A 26,270-nucleotide genomic window follows, 5' to 3' on the forward strand; every position below is an offset into this window, starting at 1 on the left:
CCCCAATAGCAGGCCCTAAATTTATTATTTTGTATGCTTGTTATGATTCATTTGCTAAAAATGAGCAAAAAACATTTCCTGAGAAGAAAATGTGTGAAGATTATTGTATCTCACCCTGGAGCCTTATTAAGCCCCTGTATGAGAGATTACTCTCATGTTGTTACAGGTTAAGCCTTGTATGTTAATATTTTCTTAATTAAGGTGGGTTGCCTTCTGCTTTACATCTCATCCAGTGTGGTGTGCTACTCCTGGTGGTGTAGAGTGGTGTATTAGTGGTCTAGAGTATGAGATTTTGCAGCCACGTGCTTTAGGAATTCTAGAATTTTGGATGGAGTGATATGGCTGAGTTAAGTTTTTAACTGGATGGTGACGGGGGTCTGAGACTCTCTGTAGCTTGTTGCTCTCTTAATTGAGAGTCTCTGGATCATGGCCAGTTAATGAGCTTATTTGGTGCCAGAGGCAGTTTGTAGGTGTGACTGCCGGACTCCTGGGAGAACAGGGGGGTGGGGGAAGGTCGCCCATCCCCGACTCCGACTCCATGAGAGCCTTGAGATTTCAGTCACAGAAGTCTCATACCTGAGTTTTTAAGCAGATTGATTCCTGGATGAGGCTTGTCCAAGCCTGTGGAGTCCAGCCATGAGCATGGCTGCAATTGGGTCGTGGAGGTTTTCAGCTGCCGGGGCTGTCTGGGCAGTGGGTGCTCACCCACCTGCCTCCGGGATGCCCCGGATAGGAGGCTCAGCCCGGTGCAGGATCTGGAGGCATCTTTGTAGCTTCTACATCACTGTATCACTGTCACTGTCATCCCGTTGCTCATCGATTTGCTCAAGTGGGCACCAGTAAACATTGTGAGACTTGTTGTTACTGTCTTTGGCATATCGAATATACCACGGGGAGCTTGCCAGGCTCTTCCGTGTAGGCTGGATACTCTCAGTAACTTGCTGGGCTTTCCGAGAGGGATGGAGGAATCGAACCCGGGTTGGCCACATGCAAGGCAAACACCCTACCCGTGGTGCTATGGCTCCAGCATTTTTTTTTTTTGCTTTTTGCTTTTTGGGTCACACCCAGCAATGCACAGGGGTCACTCCTGGCTCATGCACTCAGGAATCACCCCTGGCGGTGCTCAGGGGACCATATGGGATGCTGGGATTTGAACCCGGGTTGGCCGCATGCAAGGCAAACGCCCTACCTGCTGTACTATCACTCCAGCCCCAGCTCCAGAATTTTTAAAAAAAACTTTTTAAAAAAAATCCATTTCACAAATAGCTTGAAAATATAACTATTTTATTCCAGAATGAGTAGTGTACTGAATTTACATGTATTTTTATTTTATAATTATTATTGATATTTATTAATAACTTATTTACATATGCTAAGTTATTGAATGAATGGTGGGTAAATAACATCTGACTAATTCTCTTTTTCTTCTTATACAAGTGTGTCTGGACCACACCCATCTGTGCCCGAGTCTTGCTCCTGGCTCTGTGCTCAGGGATTGCTCCTGGTGGGGCCCGGGCCCGGGGCTTCCCTGTGGTTGCCAGTGGATCAGACCCAAGTCTGCTGCAGGCTGGGAGGAGGCTGGCTCTGCGCGCACTGGTTTTCTCTCTGACCTTGGCGGTGGGGGAGAAGGGCAGGGCCACTCCCACCAGTCCTCCGCCCTCTGGGCCCAGCTGTGTTGGCGGTGGGCACTGTGGCTGCTGTGCCAGGGGTCAGACTCGGGCCTAACACAAGTGCTTGCTCGCCCACCCGAGCTCTCTTCCGCAGCTCAGTTCGATCACTTTTTTAATCTGCTTTCAAAGGTGCATGTAAACATTTAATTTCGCAGTGATCATTTTCCTTAATTCATATACCATAGTTAAATTGAAAAAAATATATATGGACAACTGTAAATCAGTCTCATTTGGCCACTTGTTTTAGACGAAGTGCGTCTTGTAACTTAAGATATTGAAAATATATTAGGGCCGGAGCGGTAGCACAGCACGTAGGGCGTTTGCCTTGCATGTGGCCGACCCGGGTTCAATTCCCAGCATCCGATATGGTCCCCCGAGCACCGCCAGAGTAATTCCTGAGTGCATGAGCCAGGAGTAACTGCTGAGCATGGCCGGGTGTGACCCAAAAAGAAAAAAAGAAAGAAAATATACTCAGTACAGAGATGAAAATGTGTCCAGGGGGCTTGAGGGATTGTGCTGAGGGGGTGTCTTGTCAGCAGACCCGAATTTGACCCCCATATCTCCGATTTGAACCCCATATTTCCAAGAAATGTCGCGGTTACCATCGCCCCAGGCTTAGTCTCTGGCACCACACCCTGAAAATTTGACTGGAGTGATAGCACAACGGGTAGGGCATTTGCCTTGCATGTGGCCGACCTGGGTTCAATTCCTCCGTCCCTCTCCGAGAGCCTGGCAAGCCCCCCGTGACTTATTCGATATACCATAAATAATAACAAGTCTCACCGTGGACATGTTACTGGTGCCCACTCGAGCAAATTGATAAACAATGGAAGGACAGTGCTACAATGCTATTTTCCAGAAAGATTATATAGCAGAGGTCTACAACAGCAAATAATATATTCTTATTCCTAATTGCCGAGTATATCTACCTAAAAAATGATTCCTGTGGGTGAAAGAATAGCAGGAATCGCTTGAAAATCTTAATGAGCCTCTATGAAAGCCACTTCAGCCTGTTTTCTCAAAAAGTCAACTCACAGGGCTGGAGCAATAGTGCAGCCGGGAGGGCATTTGCCCTGTGTACAGCCAACCAGTTCAATCCCCAGTATCCCGTGTGGTCCCCCAAGCACCGCCAAGAGTAACCCCTGAGCATCGCTGGGTGTGACCCAAAAGAAAAAAAAAGTCAACTCCCGCAAGTCGAGTGACTGCTTCAGCAACCCTGAACGAATTCTTTTCGAAAAATAATGGTTTTCTGATTCTCTGCGGGTAGCAAAATTGTAAAGACACCTCACTGAATTTGTCGGTGACTGTGACCTCTGTCCAACTCAGGTCCCACTGTCAGCCACACGGGGGAGTGGGACTGAGCAGGACACGCCTGTAGGCGATTCAGAGAAATGAGGAATGTGGGGGCAGAGTGTTGAGATTAGTTTTAGGGGCCAGAGCCTTAGCATAGCCAGACATGGCCAACCCAGGTTCGATCCCCGACATCCCATATGGTCCCCCGAGCACCAACAGGAGTGGCCCTGAGCATTGCCTGGTGTGGCCCCCAAACAAAAGATTCGTTCTAGTGTTTTATGTCTACCACAAAAATGAGAAAAATAGAAATCGTGTGGGCTTGACCTCATTTCTACGTAGTCACTTCTGGGCCTTGAACTAATTAAAAAGCAAAGTTGCTGCATGCAGGGCTGGGGCCCAGTGGGGAAGCCCTGGCCCTGCCTGTGTGAGGCCGTGAGCTTGGCACTGGGCACCTCGTGTCCCCAGGTTGGGAGTACACAACCCCTGCGCGCCATGGGCATTGCCCAGAAAGCAGGGAGGGGAAGTCTCTTACTGTCACTGAAAATGCATTTCCAACCAAATCTTACTCGAAACTCATCAACGTTTATATTTATGTGAGATTCCGTGAGAAGCGGCTAGAGGTTGCTTAAGCACATTCGAAGTTAAATTAAGCAGCATAAAAATAACTTGCGTAGTGCCGGAGTTCTTGTACATTAAGTAGGGCTCCTGTCTTGCACACAGTTCCTGAGCCTGAACCCATCCCGGTCTCCTGAGCACTGCCAAGCAGTGAGCCCTGAGTGCAAAGTGGTATGGCCCCCAAAACCAGAATAAGGTCAAGTAATTTCTTGCGTCTGTCCTGGTCATGAGACTGCCTCTGGGTCACGTGTGCTTATCGATATGGATTTGGACAGTCAGTGTGGGCATTAATGTGGGCAAGGTGACATGTGTATGGGTTTGGTTTGGATTTGAATCCAACCTAGCCGTGCTGGAGAAGTCGGGCCAGCTCCTTGTCCAGTGCTGGGAGACGCCAAGATGCACTCGACCCTTTGCGTGCTCTCCCTAGTCCGACCCATAATTTATTCCTTAATGACTATTAGTTTGTATTTTGATGCACAACCAAGGCCTGATAGAAAATAAAGTCACTGTCACTGTCATCCTGTTGCTCATCGATTTGTTCAAGTGGGCACCAGTAACGTCTCTCATTGAGAGACTTATTGTTACTGTTTTTGGCATATCCAATATGCACCGGTAGCTTGCCAGGCTCTGCCGAGCAGGCTCAATACTCTTGGTAGCTTGCCGGGCTCTCCGAGAGGGGCGGAGGAATTGAACTCCGGTCGGCCGAAAATAAAGTACCCATGTAATATACTTAACCGAGTCTTGTAGTGGGGTGTGAAGGGTAGGGGGCTGGCTTAAGGGCGTTTATGTGGGGAAATTTGAGACGTTTTCCTTCAGCAGTTGAGCCCTGAGCCAAGCGGCAGTCAGGAGCGGAGGAAGAAGTGAGGGTGTGGAGGAGAAAGTGATTCTCCACCGCCAGGTGAGGTGGGCGGAAAGGTTGTGTTTGTAAGGATGAGATAAGGAGCTGCTGAGTCAATCCCTGGGTCATATCTTATCTCTGTTTATTGAACCTTAATCCCTAACTCCGAGCCAGGCCCAGGGAAGACTTGTTCATTCAACCCAACTGTCAGGGGTTTTACTTTTTGCTTGTTTGTTTTTTATTCAAACGGTTTGTGTTGGTGAGCTCGAGGCCACTTGCTGGAATGAGGTTCTGGTGACCTGAGTCATCCGTGACGGCAATACTTCCCTGGCTTGAGCGCCTGAGCATTCCTAACTGGCCCCTGGAGCACAGTGGCTGCAGTGGCCTCTGTCTGGACCCCAGGCTGTTTGCAGGCGCGGTCTAGTGTCCTTACATGCATTTCCCTCTTCTCACCTGGGGGATTGCAGATGGAAGTTTTTGGTGCTCCTATTGCCAGGGGCAGGGGGGAGCATTACGGGGGTGCTTGGGCTATACCTCATGTTCTAGGTCTACACCAGCATGTGCTCAGGGGGGTGCTGGATGGAACCCCCATCTCCAGCACACGCCTACCTGATCTTGGGTCTGCCCTACCTCTTGCTGCCTCCAGGAACTTTTTTTAAATCTGTTTGAGGGGCTGGAGCGATAGCACAGCGGGGTAGGGCGTTTGCCTTGCATGTGGCTGACCCGGTTTCGATTCCCAGCATCCCATATGGTCCCCTGAGCACTGCCGGGAGTAATTCCTGAGTGCAAAGCCAGGAGTAACCTCTGTGCATCTCCAGGTGTGACCCCCCCCAAAAAAAAAACAAAAAAAAATCTCCTGTTTGATCCCCATATTTCCGATTTGATCCCCATGTTTCTGAGACTCTGAGAAATATTGTAGTTACCATTGCCCCAGGCTCAGCCTCTGGTACCACACCCTGAAAATTTGACTGGCGCGATAGCACAGTGGGTAGGGCATTTGCCTTGCATGCGGCCGACCTAGGTTCGATTCCTCCTCCCCTCCGAGAGCCTGGCAAGCTACCGAGAGTATCCCACCCGTATGGTAGAGCTTGGCAAGCTCCCCGTGGTGTATTCGATATGCCAAAAACAGTAACAAGTCTCACCATGGAGATGTTACTGCTCAAGCAAATCGATGACCAACGGGAGGACAGTGCCACAATGCTACAGTTCTCTTATTTCCTCTATTTTATATTGTTCCCCAGACACAAGCTTGGTGTTTCCTTATGGTGCCACCGTGTTTAGAGATGGCATTCAATCCCCAGGTTTTCCTAGAGGCTCCCGGGGAGCTGTGCCAGCTCTCCTAGAACTCGAAGGTTTGGTGGGCTCAGTGTCCTTGGTCCAGAAGAACCCTCAGCAGCAGGAGTGAGAGAACTCACTTGCTTCAGAGAAACGGAGCACAGATGTCTCGAGGAAATCAAACTCGAGGGGGCTGTTCTCCGTCTTCACACTGGCTCTCAGGTTCTCCGCCGGAATCCTAGGCTATTTGCAGAAGCTTCTTCTCGTCGAGTGCAGTTGAGCGTCAGGTGCTGTAGGATCTGAGCCCTTAGCGCTGGTTCTGTCACGGGCGGAGGTCAGCGGTGCCCAGGGAGAAGCCGGCTCAGTCCTGGAGGCTTATGCCGGAGTCTCCGTTGCTTCCCGCTTCTGTGCCTTCCTTCGCTTCGGCTACATGGGACAAAAGAACAAAATGTCTAGAACTTTCCCCTCCTCCCCCTCATTTCATTTGAACCGTTTCCAGCTCATTCCAAAGATGTCTGCTTCCCGCCCTCTCCCTCCCAAGCTCAGCTGCCGGGACTAGTCACGTCGGAGACGGCGTGAAGGACCCGCACTCCTCGTGTGAGGAACAGTGAACCTCAGGGCAGGAAGCGCCAGAGCGGGGCGGGAGCGATCGCACAGCGGGGAGGGTGTTTGCTTCGCACACGGTTGACCCGGGTTCAATCCCCAGCAATTCCATAGGGTCTCCCGAGAACTGCCAGGAGTAATTGCTGAGTGCAAAGCCAGGAGCAACGCTTGAGCATTGCTGGGTGTGACCCACCCCACCCCCCCACCCCTACCCCTGAAAAATAGAAAGAAAAATAAACGATATCAGGGGCCAGAGAGGTAGTTCAATGAGCTGGAGCTATAGCCCAGCAGGGAGGGCGTTTGCCTTGCACACAGCCAATCTGGGTTTGATTCCCAGCATCCCACAGGGTCCCCTGAGGACCGCCAGGAGTGATTTCTGAGTGCAGAGCAAGAGTAACCCTTGAGTATTGCTGGGTGTGCCCCCCCCAAAAAAAAATTTTAAATCTGGAGCCTGTGCTTTACTTATTAAAGCACCCCCAGACTTGATTCCTGGTACCTGTGGTCCCCGAGTTCCCCAAAACCTACAAGTAAAATGGGGCCAGGGGTGATTTTACTAGGATTTACAGAACTGGCCTTGCTGACTGAGGTGGGGGGAGAACTGTGAACCAGGGCCCTCGGCGGGGAGTGGGGGAATGGGATGTGGAAGCTCAGAAGCATGGACCAGCTGGCTTGGTTTGTGTAGCTTGGCTGGGGAACAAGGGTCCCAAACTTACCTGGCCCCACAACCCCCCATTCTAGGAGACATTAACCCTCAGGGTGCCCGGGGGAATCTCCCTTCGTTCAGTGAACAGACAGGAATGGTCCCCGATCACATCTGGGGCTGCCACCGCCAGCCCTGCACCTCAGGGAACCCTGGCGGGCGCCTCCACTCCTGCTGGGGCTGCTTCCTGCTTCCCGGGGCTGGGTGCTCACCTCCCCCCTCCGCTGGCTTCAGCCCCGTGTTCTCCCTTCACCCCCTCAGCCTGAAGAAGCATTGAGTCTCTCTCTTTCTCTTGCGGTCCACACCTAGTGATGCTCGGCTTACTCCTGGCTGGGCTTGGGGGACTTTGTGGGATGCTGGGAGTCGAACCCGGGTCTTCCCCATGCAGGCTTGGCGCCCTCCCCGTGACGAGTGTGCTCTCCCTCCAGCCCCGGGGCACTGAATCTCTTGACCCTGGCGGAGGGGCGTCCAGTGAGGAAAGCCTCAAGTATCTGTGCGGAACTTTTACTTGTTCCATGCTGCAGAGAAGAAATGTTTCTTCCAGAACCCTTGCTAAGAACCTCTGACACCCAGTGGACAGTCAGCCAACATCACGCGCTGCCTGTGTGAGCGGGGCGGGGGTCGGGAGTGGGAGGTCTCCGTCTCTGCATAAGCGGTTTCCCAGTTCCTCGCTCAGATCCGGCCCTTGTTGCCGCCTGTTCTCTCTTCGACACGAGCCCGCCTGTGTCTCTCATTTTGCTTTAAAAATCCATTATCTCCCATCTTCTGTCATCCCGTTGCTCATTGATTTGTTCGAGCGGGCCCCAGTAACGTCTCTCATCGAGAGACTTATTGTTACTGTTTCTGGCATTTCCAATACGGACAGGTAGCTTGCCAGGCTCTGCCGTGCGGGCTCCATACTCTTGGTTAGGAAAAAAAAAAAAGGTCCAAACCCCTTGAGCTAAAACCTTCTTCACGGGACCTGGGTCTTCATTTCTCCCGACTCCTACCGCCCATTGAACCCTGCGTCTGTCCTTAAATGTGTCATTGCTCAGAACGTGATTTGGTCACATACCCCACCTAGACGAAATGCCCTCAGATGCCCTTACCCTGGTCGTTGCACCCGATGGCTTTGCGTATGAATGCGTCCCAGCGGGAGAACCACTGCCTACCTGCCACCAAGCCCCCGCTCTGGCTGGCACAGTGTCAGGAGTGGTGCCGGTCTCAGTTTAGTGGCAGTAGTTACACATGTTTTTCTTTTTTGGTTTTGTTGTTTGGGTCACTCCAGGCGATGCCTAGGGGCTACTTCTGGCTCTGCATTTGGGCATCACGCCTGGCGGTGCTCAGGGGACCCTTCGGGATGCTGGGGATTGAATGCGGGTCGGCGTGCAAAACAACCAACCCGCTGCAGTATCGCTCCAGCCCCTATTACACATTGTTTATACCTGCACAGAGAGCCATCAAGAACAGAGGTCACAGAGGCAGGGGCTGGGGGGGGATAGAAAAGAAAAGTGCATGCCATAGTGGGCATAGCAGGACGGTTGCGGGGGGCGGGGGGCAGGAGAGAAAACAGGGACCCTTGGTGGTGGGAAAAGTATGTTGGTGAAGGGACGGGTGTTGGAACATGATATGACTGAAATCTGGTCTTGACCTTTTGTTCACAATAAAACTTTTGTTCATAAATAAATGTATTTATCACTGTGAGCCAATAAAAATAAAAAATAGAAAATAAACAAAACAGAGCAAAGGGCAGCATTTCAAACCAGTTCGATTCTGCGCAGTTCCTCAGCTTTCCGAGCGACAAGGTGTCGGTGGTGGCTTCCGACCCAGAGCGCCTGGGTCCCGACACGTGGGCAGGAAGATCTAACGTGGGTTTCTCTGTTTCAGGGTTCAGCTCCGGCGGCATCGACTACGGCATGGTCGGTGGGAAGGAGGCTGGGACCGAGTCTCGCTTTAAACAGTGGACCTCCATGATGGAGGGACTGCCCTCTGTAGCCACACAAGAAGCCAATATGCACAAAAATGGTAAGAACGAGAAAACGTCCCGTCAGAGTGGTCCCGACCCTCTGCGGGGTCCGAGGCCGGGTCTTAGAAATGCTTTTGCTTTTCTTTTTTTGTGTGTGTGGGGGGGTCACACCTGGTGATGCACAGGGGTTCCTTCTGGCTCTGCACTCAGGAATTACTCCTGGTGGTGTTCGGGGGACCCTATGGGATGCTGGGAATCGAACCCGGGTGGGCCGCGTACAAGGCAAACGCCCTAGCTGCTGTGCTACTGCTTCAGCCCCTCAGAAATGATTTTGAAGGATGGCTCTTTGGCTCTTTTTTCTTGATGTTTTCTTGCAGCCACCACCACCCCTTGTCCCAGACACACTCTAACCATCTTCACCTCACCCAGGATGGAGATTTAGACTGTTTTTTAAGTGCAAAGTTTGAAGAGAGTTGGAGTGGTGATCTTGAAGAGCAAAGCTGCTGTCTGGGAGAGGGGCATTGAACTTGAGCACCCGTTAGGGCAAAGCCCCATAAATTAGATCTAATTTCGGTGGTTGTTTTTTAGTTTTGTGTTTTTGGCTTTTGGGGTCACACCTGGAGATGCTCTGGGGTTCCTCCTGGCCGTGCACTCAGGAATTATGCCTTGGCAGTGCTCAGGGGACTCTGTGGGGTGCTGGGGATGGAACCCGGGTTGGCCGCATTCAAAGCAAACACTTAACCACTATACTAAGGCTCTGGCCCCTCCTGCACTTTTAAGTGCAGGTCACGATGAATATCTTTCATCCTGGTTATTTAAACTCTCTAATCTCCAAACGGTGGCTGATAGGTATTTGAACTTCCCAGAAAGCCGTCTTGTTCTTCGTGCAAGACATCAGTTGAGACTTTGATTGTGAAGGAATTCCAGCCCCGGCCCCTCATCACCGAAGTCTCTAGAGAGCGTCTCCCTCCCCATAGGACAGATTAAAGGTCTCAGAACGTCCCTTCAGCTTCAGTGTCAGTGTTTGTTCCACTAACCGTGGGATCTTGGACCCTGCTGGGTCTCTGAGGGCCAAGGGTGCGACATGGTGAGGCGGCTTCCAGCCTCAGCTCCTCTATCAGTCCGAGCCTTTCAGGGGGGCCGTTATTAGCCCCTTTGCAGGCAGCTGGCTGGGGGCTGAAGTGCCCACGGGGCGCTCTCGGCTTGCAACGGGCTAAGCCCTGTCGCTTGCTCGTGCCGAGAAACCAAGAGTGATGTACTGAGACTGGAAAGTCTCGGGACTGAGTAATGTAAGCACAGCTCTGTAGCTTCAGGCACTGGTACAGCTTCCTCTGGCCAGTGAGTCACCACATCCCCGTGTCTCCAAGGGCATGGTGGGTGCGTGGAAATAAACGCAGGATGGCAGGAGGGAGTGTAGCTGGAAGCTAAACCGTCTGCCTGCCCCGAGCTGCCATTGTCCTCCTTTCCTTAGCAAACCCCAAGGTCATTGGGCTCCCCGTTTTCTCCGACTTGACTGAGCGCTGTTGAGTGAGTGTGTGTGTGTGTGTGTGTGTGTGTGTGTGTGCGCACGCGCGCGTGTCCATCACACGCCCCAGAAATAAAATGGTGCTTTCAGTGAACAGGAAGATAATTTGGATGATATTCTTATGAAGCTAGATTAGACAGATTGTTTTAATCAGTATCTTCACAAATATTTAATAGTTATTCTGGAAAGAGTTCTCTCTCTCATCCTAAGCAACATCAAAAAAAAAATAAAGTAGATCAGATGGCACCATAGAACATGTAAAATTCATTTGGGAAATAAGTAGTATGGTCTCACGGGGGCCAACAGTTTTCATAGGGAGGGGTGTGTGTGTGTGTGTGTGTGTGTGTGTGTGTGTGTGTGTGTGTGTGTGTGTGTGTGTGTGTGTGTGTGTGTGTGTGTGTGTGTGTGTGTGTGTGTCTCCAGCAATTTTCATAGGGAGGGTGTGTGTGTGTGTGTGTGTCTCCAGCATATAGTAGTATGGTCTCACAGGGGCCAACAGTTTTCATAGGGAGGGGTGTGTGTGTGTGTGTGTGTGTGTGTGTGTGTGTGTGTGTGTCTCCAGCAATTTTCATAGGGAGGGTGTGTGTGTGTCTGTGTGTGTCTCCAGCATATAGTAGTATGGTCTCACAGGGGCCAACAATTTTCATGAGAGAGGGTGTGTGTGTGTGTGTCCAGCAATTTTCATAGGAAGAGAGGGTGTGTGTGTGTGTGTAAGTTGAAGAGAATTTTAAGTCTTTTCCTGCCTCACAGCATAGAAAAAGGCACCGAGCAGGCACGGACCAAACCGCTGAAATGTTCTCAGGGAAGCAGGAACAAAGGATTTGCTGTTCTCCGTGTGGGGCCCCAGGGCTGAGCGCCGCCGAGTTCAGTGCTGGCGCGGTGCTGGCTCGGGCCCCAGCCGGCATTCCAGCTCAGGGCTTTGGAATTTAAAGCAATTGCAGATGCTTTGCTGCGCCGTCTCTCCCTGGGCCGCTGCTGCCGCTCCCGGCTGCCCGGAGCCGCGGCAGCACTTGAGGCCTCGGGCGTCTTCCTCTCCCCTCTCTCGAGTCGGGTGTCCGGGGCCAGAGAGAATAATGACACCCGCGGTCCATTGTTTATCAGAGTTCCGTTCAGGGATTTTAAACGTGTGTGATGGGTTTCAGAGCGAGAGCACTGGCTTAGGAAGGGGAAGGAGTCACAGTCCTCGCGCCTGTTAGTCACTCGCTGGTCTCCAGGGCAGCCCCTCAGCCTTCTCCTTGCCCTGTGCATCCGCTTTGCTGTTTCAGATTTCTTTCAGTTCTTCTGGATTGAAAGAAATAAAAACAAAAGGTTCAGCGGCCGGAGCGATAGCACAGCGGGTAGGGCGTTTGCCTTGCACGCGGCCGACCCGGGTTCGATCCCCGGCATCTCATGTGGTCCCCCGAGCACCGCCAGGAGTAATTCCTGAGTGCATGAGCCAGGAGTAACCCCTGAGCATCTCTGGGTGTGACCCAAAAAGCAAATAAATAAATAAATAAAAGGTTCAGAGGGGTCCTTTTTTGGATATGATTGAACTTCCTTTCTCTCTCCGCAGGCGCTATAGTGGCCCCTGGTAAGGCCCGAGGAGGGTCACCGTACAACCAGTTCGATATCATCCAGGGCGACACGCTGGGTGGCCACACAGGTCCTGCTGGTGATAGCTGGTTACCTGCCAAATCTCCACCAACGAATAAAATCGGAAGTAAATCCAGCAATGCCAGTTGGCCTCCAGGTATTGTCCAGAAGACACCTTTATTTCTGGGGGTATCCATTGTTTTGGCGGTTGTTCATTCCAGGTTTTGGACTTACCCCTTTCGCCGCCACCCGTCCAAGGCCCTTCTCCGTCTGGCGTTCAGTGATGATGATGAAGGCACAGGGAGGGGCGGGAAGGCGGAAAGTTCTCCTTGGACGGGCTCCGCTAGTCTGTGGAAGGGGCTCAGGAAAATAGATGTGGGCAGTGTCCACCTTGAAGATCAGTTATTATGTGGTGGACACGGCCCCACGAGGAGGAAAGTCACAGGGGTAGAATCATCATAGTGGCCGGGCGTGGCTGAGCATCGCCACCCTGGGTTTGGCTGTTAGGCAAGTACCGAGCATTCCTGCCCCAGGTATTCATCAGAGAGTCCAGGTAGACTCTTGGTTCCCTTTTATCTTCTTTTCTCTCCTTGTTTCAAACACGAGCAGTTTCCATTTGTTTAAAATGTAAAATGATAATCCAGTACTTTGACACGTGCCCTTTGAAGCCGTCCAGTGTAGGCGTATTTGCCACACTACTGTGTATGGTTCATTCTGTTATGGATTGTATGATAGTTGTTGTTCACGTAATAGATATTATTTTCCTTCACTATATCACTGTCATTCCGTTGGTCATCGATTCGCTCGAGCGGGCACCAGTAACATCTCCACTGTGAAACTTGTTACTGTTTTTGGCATATCAAATATGCCACGGGGAGCTTGCCAGGCTCTGCCGTGTGGGCGGGATACTGTCAGTAGCTTGCCGGGCTCTTTGAGAGGGACGGAAGAATCGAACCCAAGTCAGCCGTGTGCACGGCAAACACCCTGCCCGCTGTGCTATCACTCCAGCCCGTTATTATTTTCCTTACAGTTAGGAAAATAATTTCTTTTCCTTTTTTTCGTGGTGTGGGGCACTTATTGGGTCACATCTGTGATGCTCAAGGGTTACTCCTGGCTCTGCAGTCAGAAATTTTTGCTAACGGTGCTCAGGTGACCCTATGAGATGCCGGGGATCTAACCTGGGTCGGCGTGCGTGGAAGACAAATGCCCTCCCCAGTGTACTATTGCTCCAGCCCCAAAAGTGAGATTTCATGTGCTGCTACCTTCTGTGTGGTTGGAATTGAGATCCCGTAGCAGGTCCCTGCCGTGGACCTGTGGTCTATTCAGGGCGGCCGGCTGACCTTCACGAGGTGACCAGCAGAAGCCCCCATCCCCAGCCTGGGTTTCCTCCCCTTTCCTGTCCTGGTAGTGTCCACGGTCCTCGCCCGCACCACACTGCCCCTCTCTGCCTGCGGGCGTGGGTTTCCCTGCAGCGTGGGCTCTGCTCTCCAGCGCTGGGCTCTCAGCAGGTGAGAAGAGTATAGTTTTCCTTTTTTTTTTTCTTCAAATGACAAAAATCTGAGGTTAAATAGAGCCCAAAACTAAATGTCACAGAAGTATTTCTTAATCAGAAAAATGGCTTAGTGGGCCAGAGCAGTAGCACAGCAGGTACGCTGTTTGCCTTGCATGCAGGCGACCCGAGTTCAATCCCTGGCATCCCATAAGTTGCCCTGAGTACTGCCAGGAAGTGATTCCTGAGTGCAGAGCCAGAACTAACCCCTGGGCATCCCTGGGTATGACCCAAAAAGCGGAAGGAAGGAAGGGAGGGAGGGAGGGAGGGAGGGAGGGAGGGAGGGAGGTCTTCATTCTTATTTTTTTTTTTAAGACAACCTCCTATCTCTAACAATAGTTCTCCTTGTCTCAGAATTTCAACCAGGAGTGCCATGGAAAGGTATCCAAAATATTGACCCTGAATCTGACCCCTACGTCACCCCAGGAAGTGTGCTGGGGGGTACAGCCACATCTCCCATTGTAGATACTGACCACCAACTTCTGCGGGATAACACCACAGGTAAGGAAGCGGAAACATCCTGCAGCGCCCAGCTTGGGCACAGTCGGCACCTGGAGGTTTGATTACCCTCTGCAGTGTTTAATCTGTTACGTGGAAAGCGGAAGAATGTGGGTGGGGGGCTGCAGCAAGGGAGCCCCTGGGGCTGGAGCCTCGTGCCGTGTCTCCGGGAGACTGCGCGTCACCAGGTGTGGCCCCAGATAAAACCACAGACAGGGACAGAATGAAGAATGTGTCCAGGCCGGGAGATGGCGCGAGTGGCAGGCTCCCGAGTTTGGTCCCGGCCACACACACAGCTGTCGTCTAGGTCTTCACTCTGGGCTTGGCCCCTGTTGAAAAGAATGAAAACAGTACAAAACAAAACAGGAAGGGCTGGGGCTGGAGTGATAGCACATCGGGTGCAGTGTTTGCCTTGCACACAGCCAACCCGGGTTCAATTCCCAGCATCCCATATGCTCCCCTGAGCACCGCCAGGAGTAACCATGTGCATCACCAGGTGTGACCCAAAAAGGAAAAAAAGAACACAGGAAACTTTTTGTTTGTTTGGGGCCCACACCTGGCAATGCTCAGGGCTTACTCCTGGCTGTGTGCTCGGGGATCAGATATGGTGCCAGGGATCGAACCCAGGTCAGAAGCTTGCTAGGCAAGTGCCTTCTCCAATGTACTATTTCTCTGACCCCAAAAGAATAGGAAGCATTTTTGCATTTATTTTCTTTTTATTTGGGGGGGGGGGCAGTATTAGCAGGGCTGGAACCCAGGACATCCCGTGTGTTCTCCGCCACTGAGCGCCCGCTTGGGCCTCGCATCTATTTGGAAAGATCTGTGGTTTTCTCTTGCGTTGAGGACTAAGTACGGTTCTTGAAGGCTCACACTCACCCAGTGTTTTCTTCCCCTTGTGCTCCCCAGGGTCTAACTCTTCCCTCAACACCTCGCTGCCTTCACCTGGTGCCTGGCCCTACAGTGCCTCTGACAACTCCTTTACCAACGTCCATAGCACTTCAGGTAGGCGTTCGGCTTGCGTGAGCCCCGTGGCCCGGCGCCGCCCCTTTCCCCAGGAACTGCACGGCCGTCCTGGGACAGCACACGCAGACGGCTTGCAGGCGGAGTCACGCCTCACCCGTGAGTCTCCAGGAAGCTCCGGGCAGGTGCTGACCTCGCCGAGGGCAGCTGCAGGACGTTGAGAGGGCTGAGGCTCTGTCTGGATGACACGAGGGCGTTTCTCTTAACCGGTCTGCCCGGAGAATCCAGGAATCCGGGAAGAGCCAATTAAGTGCAGGTGGCTCTTCAGACGGTGGCCAATTATAGCTTGCTTCTCTCTAGAAACACTTCCACTTACAAAGGCCGCGGGCAGATGGCCAAGAGGGAAGGAGGCCCTTAATTAATCCTACCAACAACGTTTGTTGAATTCCCTGTGTTTTTAAGAGGACGATCGAGAAGGAGAAAGCTCACGGGCATAATCGGGCCCTTGGAGGCGTGCGTGTCCTGCAGGGTCCCTGCTCATTGGCGCTTTGGCCTTGCAAAAGTTGAACCTTGCACCACTAAAATCACGATGGCTTCTGCTCTATAACCAGGCAAAAGCAAATAAAATAAACTGTGGCTACTGTATTACCGGAGGTTAATGGCGTTACCGGCCATGTCCTTTTCTCCTCGTCTCTGCTTCCTGCCCACCGTCCAGCCAGCCCTGCCGTTACGCGCCCACCGGCGGCGGCAGCCCCTTCCTGCCCCTTCCAGAGTCTCTGACAGGAGGCCCCTGGCCTTCAGCCCGCGGTAGACGGAGAGACTGGGGTTCGAGAGCGCAGACGGTCCTGGGCTGTGTGTGAGTGGTAAAAGCACCGGCTCAGTAGTCCACAGCTGTTTGTTTGTCTCGGAGCCACACCTGCTGTGCTCGGGGGTTACGTCTGGCTCTGCACTCGGGAATCGCTCCCGGCGGTGTTCAGGGGACTAGATGGGATTCGGGGGGTCGGACCAGCGCTGGCCACGTGCAGAGCAAATGCCATGCCCATCGTACTACCACTCCGGCCCAATCCTCCCTCCCTCCCTCCCTTCCTCCCTGCATCCCTCCCTCCCTTCCTTTCTTCCTTCTTCCCTTCTTCCCTCCATCCCTCCCTCCCTTTCTTCCCTCCATCTCTCCCTCCCTACCTCCCTTTCTTTCTTCTTCCCTTCCTCCCTTCCTTCTTCCCTCCCTACCTCCCCTCCCCCCTCCCCCCTCTCCCTTCTTCCCTTCCTCCCTTCCTCCTCTGTCTTTCTGTCTTTTTTTAATCTGTTTTTTTTTTTTAATGGAATCAGCTGTGAGATAGTTATGACGCTTTGGTGATTGGGTTTCACTCATGCAGTGTTCTGACACCCATCCGTCCACCAGAGGACATTTCTCACCACCGAGATCCCCCGTATCCCTCCTGCCACCACCCCGCCCCCATTCTACATTTCTAACCTCCACCCTCCACTCCGCATTCGCACACCTGCTTCCTTCACCCAGAGAACCTCTTTCATTCATTCCTTTCTGCTAATTGCCTGTATTTCACTTGGTTTTATGTTCTATCTATGGTTGATCAAGAGTCACCCCAGAGTTGTCCAAAAGTAAACATACATGGGGCTGGAGCGATAGCACAGCGGGGAGGGCGTTTGCCTTGCACGTGGCTGACCCGGTTTCGATTCCCAGCATCCCGTGTAGTCCCCTGAGCAGCACCAGGGGTAATTCCTGAGTACAGAGCCAGGAATGACCCCTGTGCATCGCTGAGTGTGACCCAAAAAGCAAATAAATAAATAAATAAATAAATCTTGGACTTTTAGGGGCTGGAGAAAAATAGCACAGCGGGTGGGGTGTTTGCCTTGCATGCGGCCGATCCGGGTTCGATTCCCAGCATCCCATAGGGTCCCCTGAGCACTGCTAGGAATAATTTCTGAGTGCAGAGCTGGGAGTAACCCCTGTGCATCGCTGAGTGTGACCCCCCAAAAAAAAAACACAAAACACAAAAAGTCTTGAGTAACAGACAGGTATGTGCGGGTGTGCCTGGAAGTTCTGCGTTTGCTCCCTGTGTGCGGGGCGGGCCTCAGCCCCTTCTTCTCCCCTCACAGCAAAGTTCCCCGACTATAAATCAACATGGTCCCCGGATCCCATCGGACACAACCCCACTCATCTCTCCAACAAGATGTGGAAGAACCATCTTTCCTCAAGGAACACTACCCCGCTGCCCCGCCCACCGCCCGGCCTGACCACCCCCAAACCGGCCTCTCCGTGGAGCAGCACAGCACCCCGATCCGTCCGGGGCTGGGGGACACAGGACTCACGGCTCGCCTCAGGTGAGAGCACCCCCGGCCCGGCACCGGGTCGGCGAGTGCCTGAGTCCGAGGTGCGGTGTCCCCGGGCGGGCGTCTCTGGAGGACAGCAGTCAGCAGTGTGAGACGCAGGCCCCCAGGAACTCACAAGGGACAGGAGGAGGCTGGGACAGGGCCCCACCAAGGTCCAGCCCTTGTCTTGCACGTGCGAGGCCCTGAGTTTGACCGCTGGCATCACCAGGAAAAGAAAAGAAGCAAAACACACAGGTGGCAGCAAAACGCTGATGCGGGCCCGGAGCAATAGCACAGTGGGCTGGGCGTTTGCCTTGCATGTGGCCGACCCAGGTTTGATCCCTGGTATCCCATACGGCCCCCCCGAGCACCACCAGGAGTAATGGCAAAGCTAGGAGTCACCCCTGCGCATCGCCGGGTGTGACCCAAAAAGCCAAAACCCCAAACGCTCATGTGGCCTTTGCAGTAAGGCGTGGCGGGGAGGGTAGCAGGGCCAGCCTTCCGGCGATGACGCAGTGAGGAGGAGGGAGAAAGCCCCTTCCTCAGAGGGGTGCAGTGCCCCGGGGGCCTCGGGCACGGCGAGCCGCAGGCGGCTTTGGTGGGTTCTCACTGTCTCTCCTGGTGCTTTCAGCCTCGACCTGGAGTGACGGAGGCTCAGTTCGTCCGAGTTACTGGCTGGTCCTTCACAATCTCACTCCACAGGTAATCAATCCCCAGGCAGCGCGCTCGGGGAGAGGGCCGGGTGGTCCTGAGAGACTCGGGGGGCTGCGGGAGGGCCGGCCGGCCAGGTGGGCATCCATGCGGGTGGAGTGTGCTGTGGCTGAGGGGACAGCGGTCACTGTGGGTGGCTGCCGTGGAGGTGACGCCCAGGGGGGCTGCTCGTTTCCATCTGGGTTTGTTTTTCTGCTGGTCAGTTCCTGTCGAAGCGGAACGTGGCCTCGGGGTGTTTCCGAAAGGTGGGGTTTGGCTCGCGCTCCCCTCCTCTTACCTTCCTCGCGTGACGCGTTTGCAGTACCTTGAAGTTGGACGTTCAGGCGTGAGTTAAGTGAGCCTGCTGGTGCTCCAGGCTTATTGCTCCCGGCTCTGCACTCGGGGGCTCATTCCTGGTGAGGCTTGGGGGACCCCGGGGGGGTGCCAGGGATCCAGCCCCGCACCCTGACCGTTACCTAGACTTCGTAGCACAAACTTCACAGCCGTTGGCTCAGAGGAGTCGGTTTTACCTCCCGCCCTTCTGCACACCGGCTGGGCTGCGTAGCGTTTAATTCATCAATTAATTCCCGCACACTTTACTGAGCCAGCCCTTTCCGGAGGGTTCCCAGGGGATAGTACTAGGTCTCTGGCCTAATTTAATGTTTGGAGTTTGTACTTAATTAAAATTAAGCAGGCTGCTTCGCTGAGACTGCTTAGGCACTTCAAGATGCAGCGACATCTGACTCTTCTCCGTGGGGACATGACTTCCTCCTAAACGTGTGTGTGTGTGTGTGTGTGTGTGTGTGTGTGTGTGTGTGTGTATGGAGGGGTGGTTCTTTTTGATGTTCTGTTTGCTTCGTGGGCCTCACTTGGCGGTGCTTGGAGGCTGTTCCTGCTTGATGCTCAGGGGTCACTCCTGACGGTGCTTGGGAACCATTTGGGACCGAGAATTGAACCTGGGCCCCCCACACGAAGAGCGCGCTCCCCGGCCCTCTCGCTGCCTCCCCACCCCACGCCGAAATGTATGTGCTGAGTGAACTCGTTGGCAGGAGTGCTAGGGTTGCACTTTCAGGGTTCGAGTTGAAAATGCCCATTCTGAAATAGCATGAGAAAGAGCCTGGGGGGCTGGAGCAATCGCACAGTGGGGAGGGCCTTTGCTTTGCATGTGGCCAACCTGGGTTCGAGACCCAGTATCCTATAGGGTCCCCCGAGCACCGCCAAGAGTGATTGAGAGAGAGGGAAGTGGAGGGGGAGAGAGATAGAGAGAGAAAGAGAGAGAGAGAATCTGCTCGTGACCCCTTCACTACTCGCTTCAGCCAAATGTCTTGCTAATTTTTGACCCATAGTTGGCCGAAGTAACTTACATAGGTGTTATGTAAGTATCCTCGGGCCGGAGAACTAGTGAGGTGCTTAACTTACATGAGTCAACCCCAGTTCTGTTCCTGGCCCTGACTACCACTGGGTCTAACCCAAGAAGGACGTATTTCTTTTTCCTTTATTTTTTTGCCTGGTGGGGCTGTGTATTCCCTCTGGTGTCAGGGCTTACTCCTGGCGCTGCACTCGGCTCATTCGCACGGGTGAGCGATGACAGTCGCATCTCGGTGTTGTTTCCATTTCCATAATACTACTAAGTGCCTGTTCATCTCCTCTCCCCATTTTTAAATTTCTTAAACTATTTTCATAAAGCTGTTCATGATGATGTATTACATTCCATGTTCCAACACCAGTCCCACCACCGTCGTGCCTTCCCACCACCATTCTCTGCAATTTTCCCAGCCACCACTCAGGCCTGCCCCAATAGCAGGTCCTACATAGTTTATTTTTTATGGCTTGTTACGAATAATTCCCTAAAAATGATCAAAAAAGGCTTCTTTAGAAGAAATGTGTGAAGATTATTGTATCTCACCCTGGAGCAATGCATTAAGTAGGCCCTTGCATAAGAGATTACTCACCTGTTGTTACAGGCTATGAACCTTGTGTGTTAGTATTTCTTTAATCGAGACTGGTTGCCTTCTCCTTGACATCCCATCCAGTGTGGTGTGCTCCTTCTGGAGTATTGGTGGTGTGGCGTTTGAGATGTCGTGCAAATGCGTCCAAGGGCTCCAGGAATTCTAACCTTTTGGATGGTGTGCTACAGGTGGAGTTAAAGTCTTAACCGGATGCTGACTCTGGGGTCTGAGGCATCTCTGCAGCTCGTTGATCTCCTTCGAGATTTATTTGAGTCTCTGGATCATAGGCGTGACTGCCAGGCTCCCAGGAGGATAGAGAGATGCAGGGAGGTCGCCCGTCCCCGACTCCATGAGAGCCTGGAGATTTCCGTCACAAAACCCACACACCTGAGTTTTTCAGCAGATCGATTTCTGGATAAGGCTCGTCCCAAGCAGTGGAGTCTCGGGGCTTTGTTTTGTTTTGTTTTGTTTTTCCTCTCCTTGAACGTTTTGTGTATTTTTGTTTTGTTTTGATTTTGGCCTACATCCCTTGGTGCTCATGACTTACTCTTGGCTCTGTTTTCCAGAATCGTTCCTGGCGGGGCTTGGGGAGACACATGGGGTAACAGGGATTGAATCTGGGCAGGCCGTCTGCAAGGCAAGTGCCTCCCAGATGTGCTATAGCTCTGGCCCCTAAGTGAGTGTTACGGTCGTCCTTTATCTGGTGCATCGTATGCAAATATTTTCCCCAGAATTTAGTTTTTCATTTCTGTTTTTAGTTTCTGGGCCATTCCCGACAGTGCCCAGGGTCTTCCTCCTGGCTCTGCTCTCAGGAGTGCATAGCACAGCTGGGGGCCACGGGAATAGAGAGCATGCGTGGCACAGGGGTTCGAACCCAGGGCCCAGTACCTCAGGCCTGTGCCCGGGGCTCCTGAACTCATGTCCCTAGCCCCTAAATTCTTCACCTTCCATTACCTCAAGTTTGTTTAGAGGAGCTCTGCCCTGGGAAGGGACAGTTGCATGCACTGACCTGCTTCAGGCGTGGATTGTCACCTCAAACATGGCCCCACAGTTTTCTCCAGGCGTTTTCTTCAGAGAAGTCGGGTGGCACTGCCAGTTTTCAGCCTGCCCGTTTTTATGGCAAAACCACGGAATGTTTCCACTTGCTGCTGCCATCCCAGTAGGGCGTCGTCTCCCTCCGGAGAACTGAACTGACATCCGCACCAAGCAGCCGCTCAGCTCCAGGGCTGAGGCAGCAGCACCCGCAGAGAAGTGGGTAAAGTGAGTCTCGCCGGGATTGGTGGAAGTGAGGCCAAGAGACAGCATAGTCTGAGCTGAGTTGGCACCAGCGTTTCAGACCCTCGGATGGGGGGCCGGGCTGTCTTTGTGAGATCCTTAGCTGGGCAGGGAGGGCCGGAGGCCAGGAACGGCTTTTTCTCACATTCTTATTCGGGTGCTGTCTTACTTCTGCGTTGTGAGACTTAACAAGTCAGTCTGCCTTCACTTGTTGGTCTCTTGAGGAAAACTGATCTGGGGTTACCTTTGTCTTGCGCTGTGTTTGTGCCAGCTGTTTTCTTTGTAAAATGGGCACCTTGGACCTCTCGGCCAAGATGTTTGAGAATCCTGAAATTTGCTCTTAAGGCCACTGGTTTCGGGCTGGAGCGAGAGCACAGCGGGTAGGGCGTTGGCCTTGCACGCAGCTGGCCTGGGTTCGATCCCTGGCATCCCATATGGTCCCCCCAGCACCGCCAGTAGGAATTCCTGAGTGCAGAGCCAGGAGTAACCGGGTGTGACCCAAAAAGAAAAAGAATGAAAAAGACCACTGGTTTCACTGCACTCTCTTACGGCTTCCTGTCCTGCATTCCTCTCCCCAAGACTTACCTTGGCCGGCACAGTGACTCGCAGGCCAGAAGTCCTTCTGCAGGGAAGGGCACGGCCCTCTCACGCCCTGCCCGTCTCTCCCCTCTCACTCGTGTTGTTGCTCCTTAGATTGATGGGTCAACCTTGAGAACCATCTGCATGCAGCATGGCCCTCTGCTGACATTCCACCTGAACCTAACCCAGGGCACCGCCCTGATCCGATACAGCACCAAACAGGAGGCGGCCAAGGCCCAGACTGCGCTGCACATGTGAGTACCCCGCCCCGCCGCCCAAGCCCGCCAGTGCCCCGGGAACTGCACCGGGGCGGCATGCCATGCTGTCATCCGCAGTCACCGAGCTGCTGCGGCCTCGGATCTCCTCTGCCTCCTGCCCGTGGGTGGTCTGCCGTGCGTCAGTGGCCGATCGTCAGAGTCCCAGCAGTGAGGGATTTGTGAAGCTGGCGTTTGTAGTCCCAGGAAACAAAGCCAGTGTTTATGAAACCGTGGAGCTCGCCATTTTTTCAGCACTGAATCTAGACAATTTCTTTGACCTGGGGGTGGGAGGGGAGTGTGGTGGTGGTGGGGGGGTTGTGTGTGTTTGTGAGGGGCTGGTAAATGATGAAATGCTGTCGAGTTGCGTTTGTAAGTTGCGGGGAGGGTGGGGCGCGTAGCAGGCGCAAAGGTGACTTGGCACGCAGCTCACGGGGCCGCAGAGGACACGAGCCCCTGGTCAGCGCCCCCTCCCCCTCTTCCAGGTGCGTGTTGGGAAACACTACCATCCTGGCCGAGTTCGCCACCGATGATGAAGTTAGCCGCTTTCTGACGCAAGCGCAGCCCCCGACGCCCGCAGCCACCCCGAGCGCCCCCGCCGCCGGCTGGCAGTCGCTGGAGACCGGCCAGACCCCGTCCGACCCCGTGGGACCCGCTCTGAATCTGTTTGGTGGGTCCACGGGGCTGGGGCAGTGGAGCAGCAGCGCTGGCAGCAGCGGGGCCGATCTCGCCGGCGCCTCGTTGTGGGGCCCCCCAAACTACTCTTCTAGCTTGTGGGGCGTCCCCCCCGTGGAAGACCCCCATAGGATGGGCAGTCCTGCTCCTTTACTACCTGGCGACCTTCTGGGAGGAGGGTCCGATTCAATCTGAACTTAGAACTTTCAACTCTGACCTCGTGACCTTTTTTGGAACAGCAGCAGCACTAACTTGACCTTTTCGTTTTTTTTTTCAACTTGCAATAAATACATTTTTAAAAGGAAAAAAGAAAACGGAGAGAGAGAAAAAAAAAAAAGGTGGGTCACTGACAGACTGAGCACATAGTTGCCTCCCTTCTAACTTCAGTTTTTTCGTTTGGAATATGAATCCAAAAAGAGAACATATCACTCTTGAAATACTTGAATCATGAACGCCAACCTAGAAAGACAATGTGAAGCAAGTACACATACCATTTAAATTTAAACACAAAAAAATTAAAAAAATTAGTTTCTAGTTTTTCACTTTTTTCATGTTATATGGAAGTTGTTGCTAAGAAACATATATACTGAAAAAAAATAGCTTTTTAACTTTGTTTGCACTGGGTGTGTTTCCGTCCTTAGGTCTACCATGTTTGGGAGGGAGGGGACTTCAAAAGAATTGTTGGGGCGGGGGGAGGGCGGACTTGACGGAGCCTCACTTTAAAAACAAAAACACAAAAAACCTAAAAAAAAAAAGAAAGAAAAAAATTTGTGATTGGCTGGTCGATAAATACCAGTGTGTTCTGGCGCACGTGACTGCCCAGGCATGCGCGTTCGTGTATGTGTGTGCACGTGTGTTCATGTGCATCCGCGTGCATCCTTTCTGTCCGTGTGTGTGAGTGTGTGTGTATGTGTGTGCGCACGCGCGCGCCTGTGTCCGCCCCGCCCCGCCCCGCCCCCTCAGAAAGCTGCATCACTCTCGAGTCTGCGGGCTGGCTGGCCGGCCATCTGCTTTTTATTCTGAATTCTTTTTTTTTTTTTTTTTTTTTAACGATGAGAACACACAAGCACACACCAGTTGCTGCCACGAAGCAGCTCCTCTGGGGAGCACGGAGATGAGCAAGCGCTTTTTCCTGATCCCAGCAGGGAGCTCCTTGGCATTTGCAGATAGCCTCAAAAAATGATTTATTTTTGCTTTTCATTTTGACCCAGCAGTAGCGTGGAGCCACTGCCACGTGGAAAACTGAGAGCAGGACGGACCTCTTGGAGCAACTGTGTGTTTATTTATCTCTGGGCTTTTTTTGTTTTGTTTTGTTTTGTTTAAAGGCAAGTGGCCTCTTAGGCTCACCTGAGTATCTGCGGGTGGTCCCCGCCCTCCTCATCATCACTTTTGCGTGGGAGCAGGGGGATCAGAGACCCTTTGTCATTAAGGGGCGTCTCCAGTGCAGAAAAAGCCACGCCCCCTTTTTTTTTCCTTGGGTAATCAGGTATGGGAAATTTCATCATCATTGAATTCATCAGAATTCAGTATTTCTATGGGTTCTCTCTTTCATTGTGTGAAAACAGGAAAAAAAAAAACAAGCTGTTTGCAAGCAGCCTCCCGAGAGCTGTGCAGCGCCCCCCCCACCCTCCGGCCTCGCTTGCTGAGCGTTCCCTGTGCCAGGCCGCGAGTGTCCCAGCACCGGGCCATCACTGACAGAAACGTTTACTTAACGAATGTTCTTAAGCCAGTGTGTACTTCAAGCGTCTCCTCTCGTCTCTCTGTGTTGTGTATTTCCTGTGTATGTGGTTTTGCTTAGGCAGGTATAACTTAGCAAAGACTTTTAAGTATTGCACCTTTTATTTTTGGTTTTGACCTCTTTATTTTTTTTTCTCCCTCCTTGTAATGTTACTTTTTTTTTTCCCCTTAATTTCGGTATTTAAATACTTTTTTTTTTTTTAAAGCATCATGTAGTAGTACTCTGGGCTGCATAGGGGGCAACTTTTAATCCACAGTTATCACCAACGTGTATGTACTTAAGTTGGAATCCAAATGTATCAAACTGCTTTCCTTTTTTTTTTTCTTTCTTCTTCTTCTTCTACTTCTTTTTGTTTGTGAAGAGAGTTCCAGCAGACCTAAAGGGGAACCCGCGTTTCTACAAAGTGGAGGGCTGGTGGGCGGGCGGGGTGGGGGGAGGGGGGCTGTGTGCCGGTAACGTGCTAGCACTTGTGTGGACCCCGGTCCGCGCGATACTGTTTAACATAAAGTGCCGACATTCTGAACCAGCAAATACCTGCCCATTCCAACCCTTGGGGGGGAGCATTTCTCTCCTGTCCTCCGTCCCTTGCTGCTAGTGAGGACCAAGGAGTCTTTCTTTTTTTTTTTTCTTCTTCCTTTCTTTAGCATCTTCAGTGACTATGGATACAACGATGCCTGATGTATTTGACTCTTAGCTTGTGTCTGTGTGTCGGTGGGTGGGTGTGTCTCGGAAAAAAAAAAAGGCAAAACTGAGTTGTTTGCATCGAAATGGTTCTGTGAGACAGAGAACGTGACCTCTGTAGACCTCTCGGCTTCTCCAGTTGACCATTGTCCCCTAGCCGCAAGAGATTGGCGCGCGCCGTCCCCTGGGGTGGGTCCTTCACCCAGAGACCTCTCGGTGACCCCCCGGTGGGGAGGTGGTCAGCACTCGTGTGGTCCCGTCGGATGCCTTGTTGCAAACGTAACTGTGCCCTCCTTCCGCTCTCCGGTTCTCATCACCGCCATGCCCCGTCCGTCCACCTCTGCCCAGGGAGGCTGGACCTGTCTCCTTCCAGCCCCCTCCGACCCGGCCGCGGGTGGCGACTCGCCGGGCCCCACACCTGCGGAAGGCGAGATCCTTGGTGTACCTGGGCCAGGAGCACGTCCCCAGGCTCCCCTGAGCCAGCGGTGACCCTGTCCACTGCCACTCTTGGTTTCCTGCCGTGCCCTGTCCCGTCCCTCCTCCTCCTCTTCCTCCTGCCTGTCGGTTCCTTGACCTGCACTATGGGTTAGTTGAGTTCCTTACGATACTACGGTGAATGCCGGGTGCTAGAGCCCCTCTTGTTTACAAGACATAATGAGGGATTTGAAATATGTAAAAAACAAAAAAAAAACAAAAAAAAACAAAAAACACAAAAAAAAAACCATGAGAAGCTAAAATGTTCTTCCATCATAAGCTTAAAGGGAAAAAAAATGTAAAACTTAAAAAAAAAAGACCAAAAAAGTGCGTGTGTATATATATGTATGTATATATGTATATATACACACACCCATATGTATATGTATATACACACACACATAAATATATATTTTAGATGAAGACTAACTCTGGGAGCATTTAACAGTGTTTTTTGTTTTTGTTTTTAACATTTGTTTTCCTGCTTTAAAATTTGCAAGCATTCTCAGGAATTCTAGGGTAGGAAGCCAGTTTTTTGATGATGGTTTATTTAACCGTATCTTATCCTAGATAGACGGCTGTTT

The 26,270-nt window shown here is 52.3% G+C and overlaps 1 protein-coding gene across 7 annotated transcripts in view; it reads left to right on the forward strand.

Annotated features, from left to right (window-relative positions):
* TNRC6B (trinucleotide repeat containing adaptor 6B) overlaps positions 1–24,933 on the forward strand; it is a 231,389-nt gene extending 206,456 nt beyond the window's left edge. For all 7 annotated transcript variants that reach the window (XM_055142027.1, XM_055142030.1, XM_055142032.1 and 4 more), the window contains 8 exons: positions 8,861–8,998; positions 12,017–12,193; positions 13,940–14,086; positions 14,990–15,085; positions 17,159–17,383; positions 18,003–18,073; positions 21,979–22,118; positions 22,604–24,933. In XM_055142027.1, the coding sequence (XP_054998002.1) occupies positions 8,861–8,998; positions 12,017–12,193; positions 13,940–14,086; positions 14,990–15,085; positions 17,159–17,383; positions 18,003–18,073; positions 21,979–22,118; positions 22,604–22,988 (1,379 nt within the window). In that variant the 3' untranslated portion in view covers positions 22,989–24,933. The remainder of the gene's footprint in view (positions 1–8,860; positions 8,999–12,016; positions 12,194–13,939; positions 14,087–14,989; positions 15,086–17,158; positions 17,384–18,002; positions 18,074–21,978; positions 22,119–22,603) is intronic.
* Positions 24,934–26,270: the final 1,337 nt, after the last annotated feature.

Source organism: Sorex araneus, chromosome 6 (genome assembly GCF_027595985.1).
Source record: "Sorex araneus isolate mSorAra2 chromosome 6, mSorAra2.pri, whole genome shotgun sequence".
Taxonomy (NCBI): Eukaryota; Metazoa; Chordata; class Mammalia; order Eulipotyphla; family Soricidae; genus Sorex; species Sorex araneus.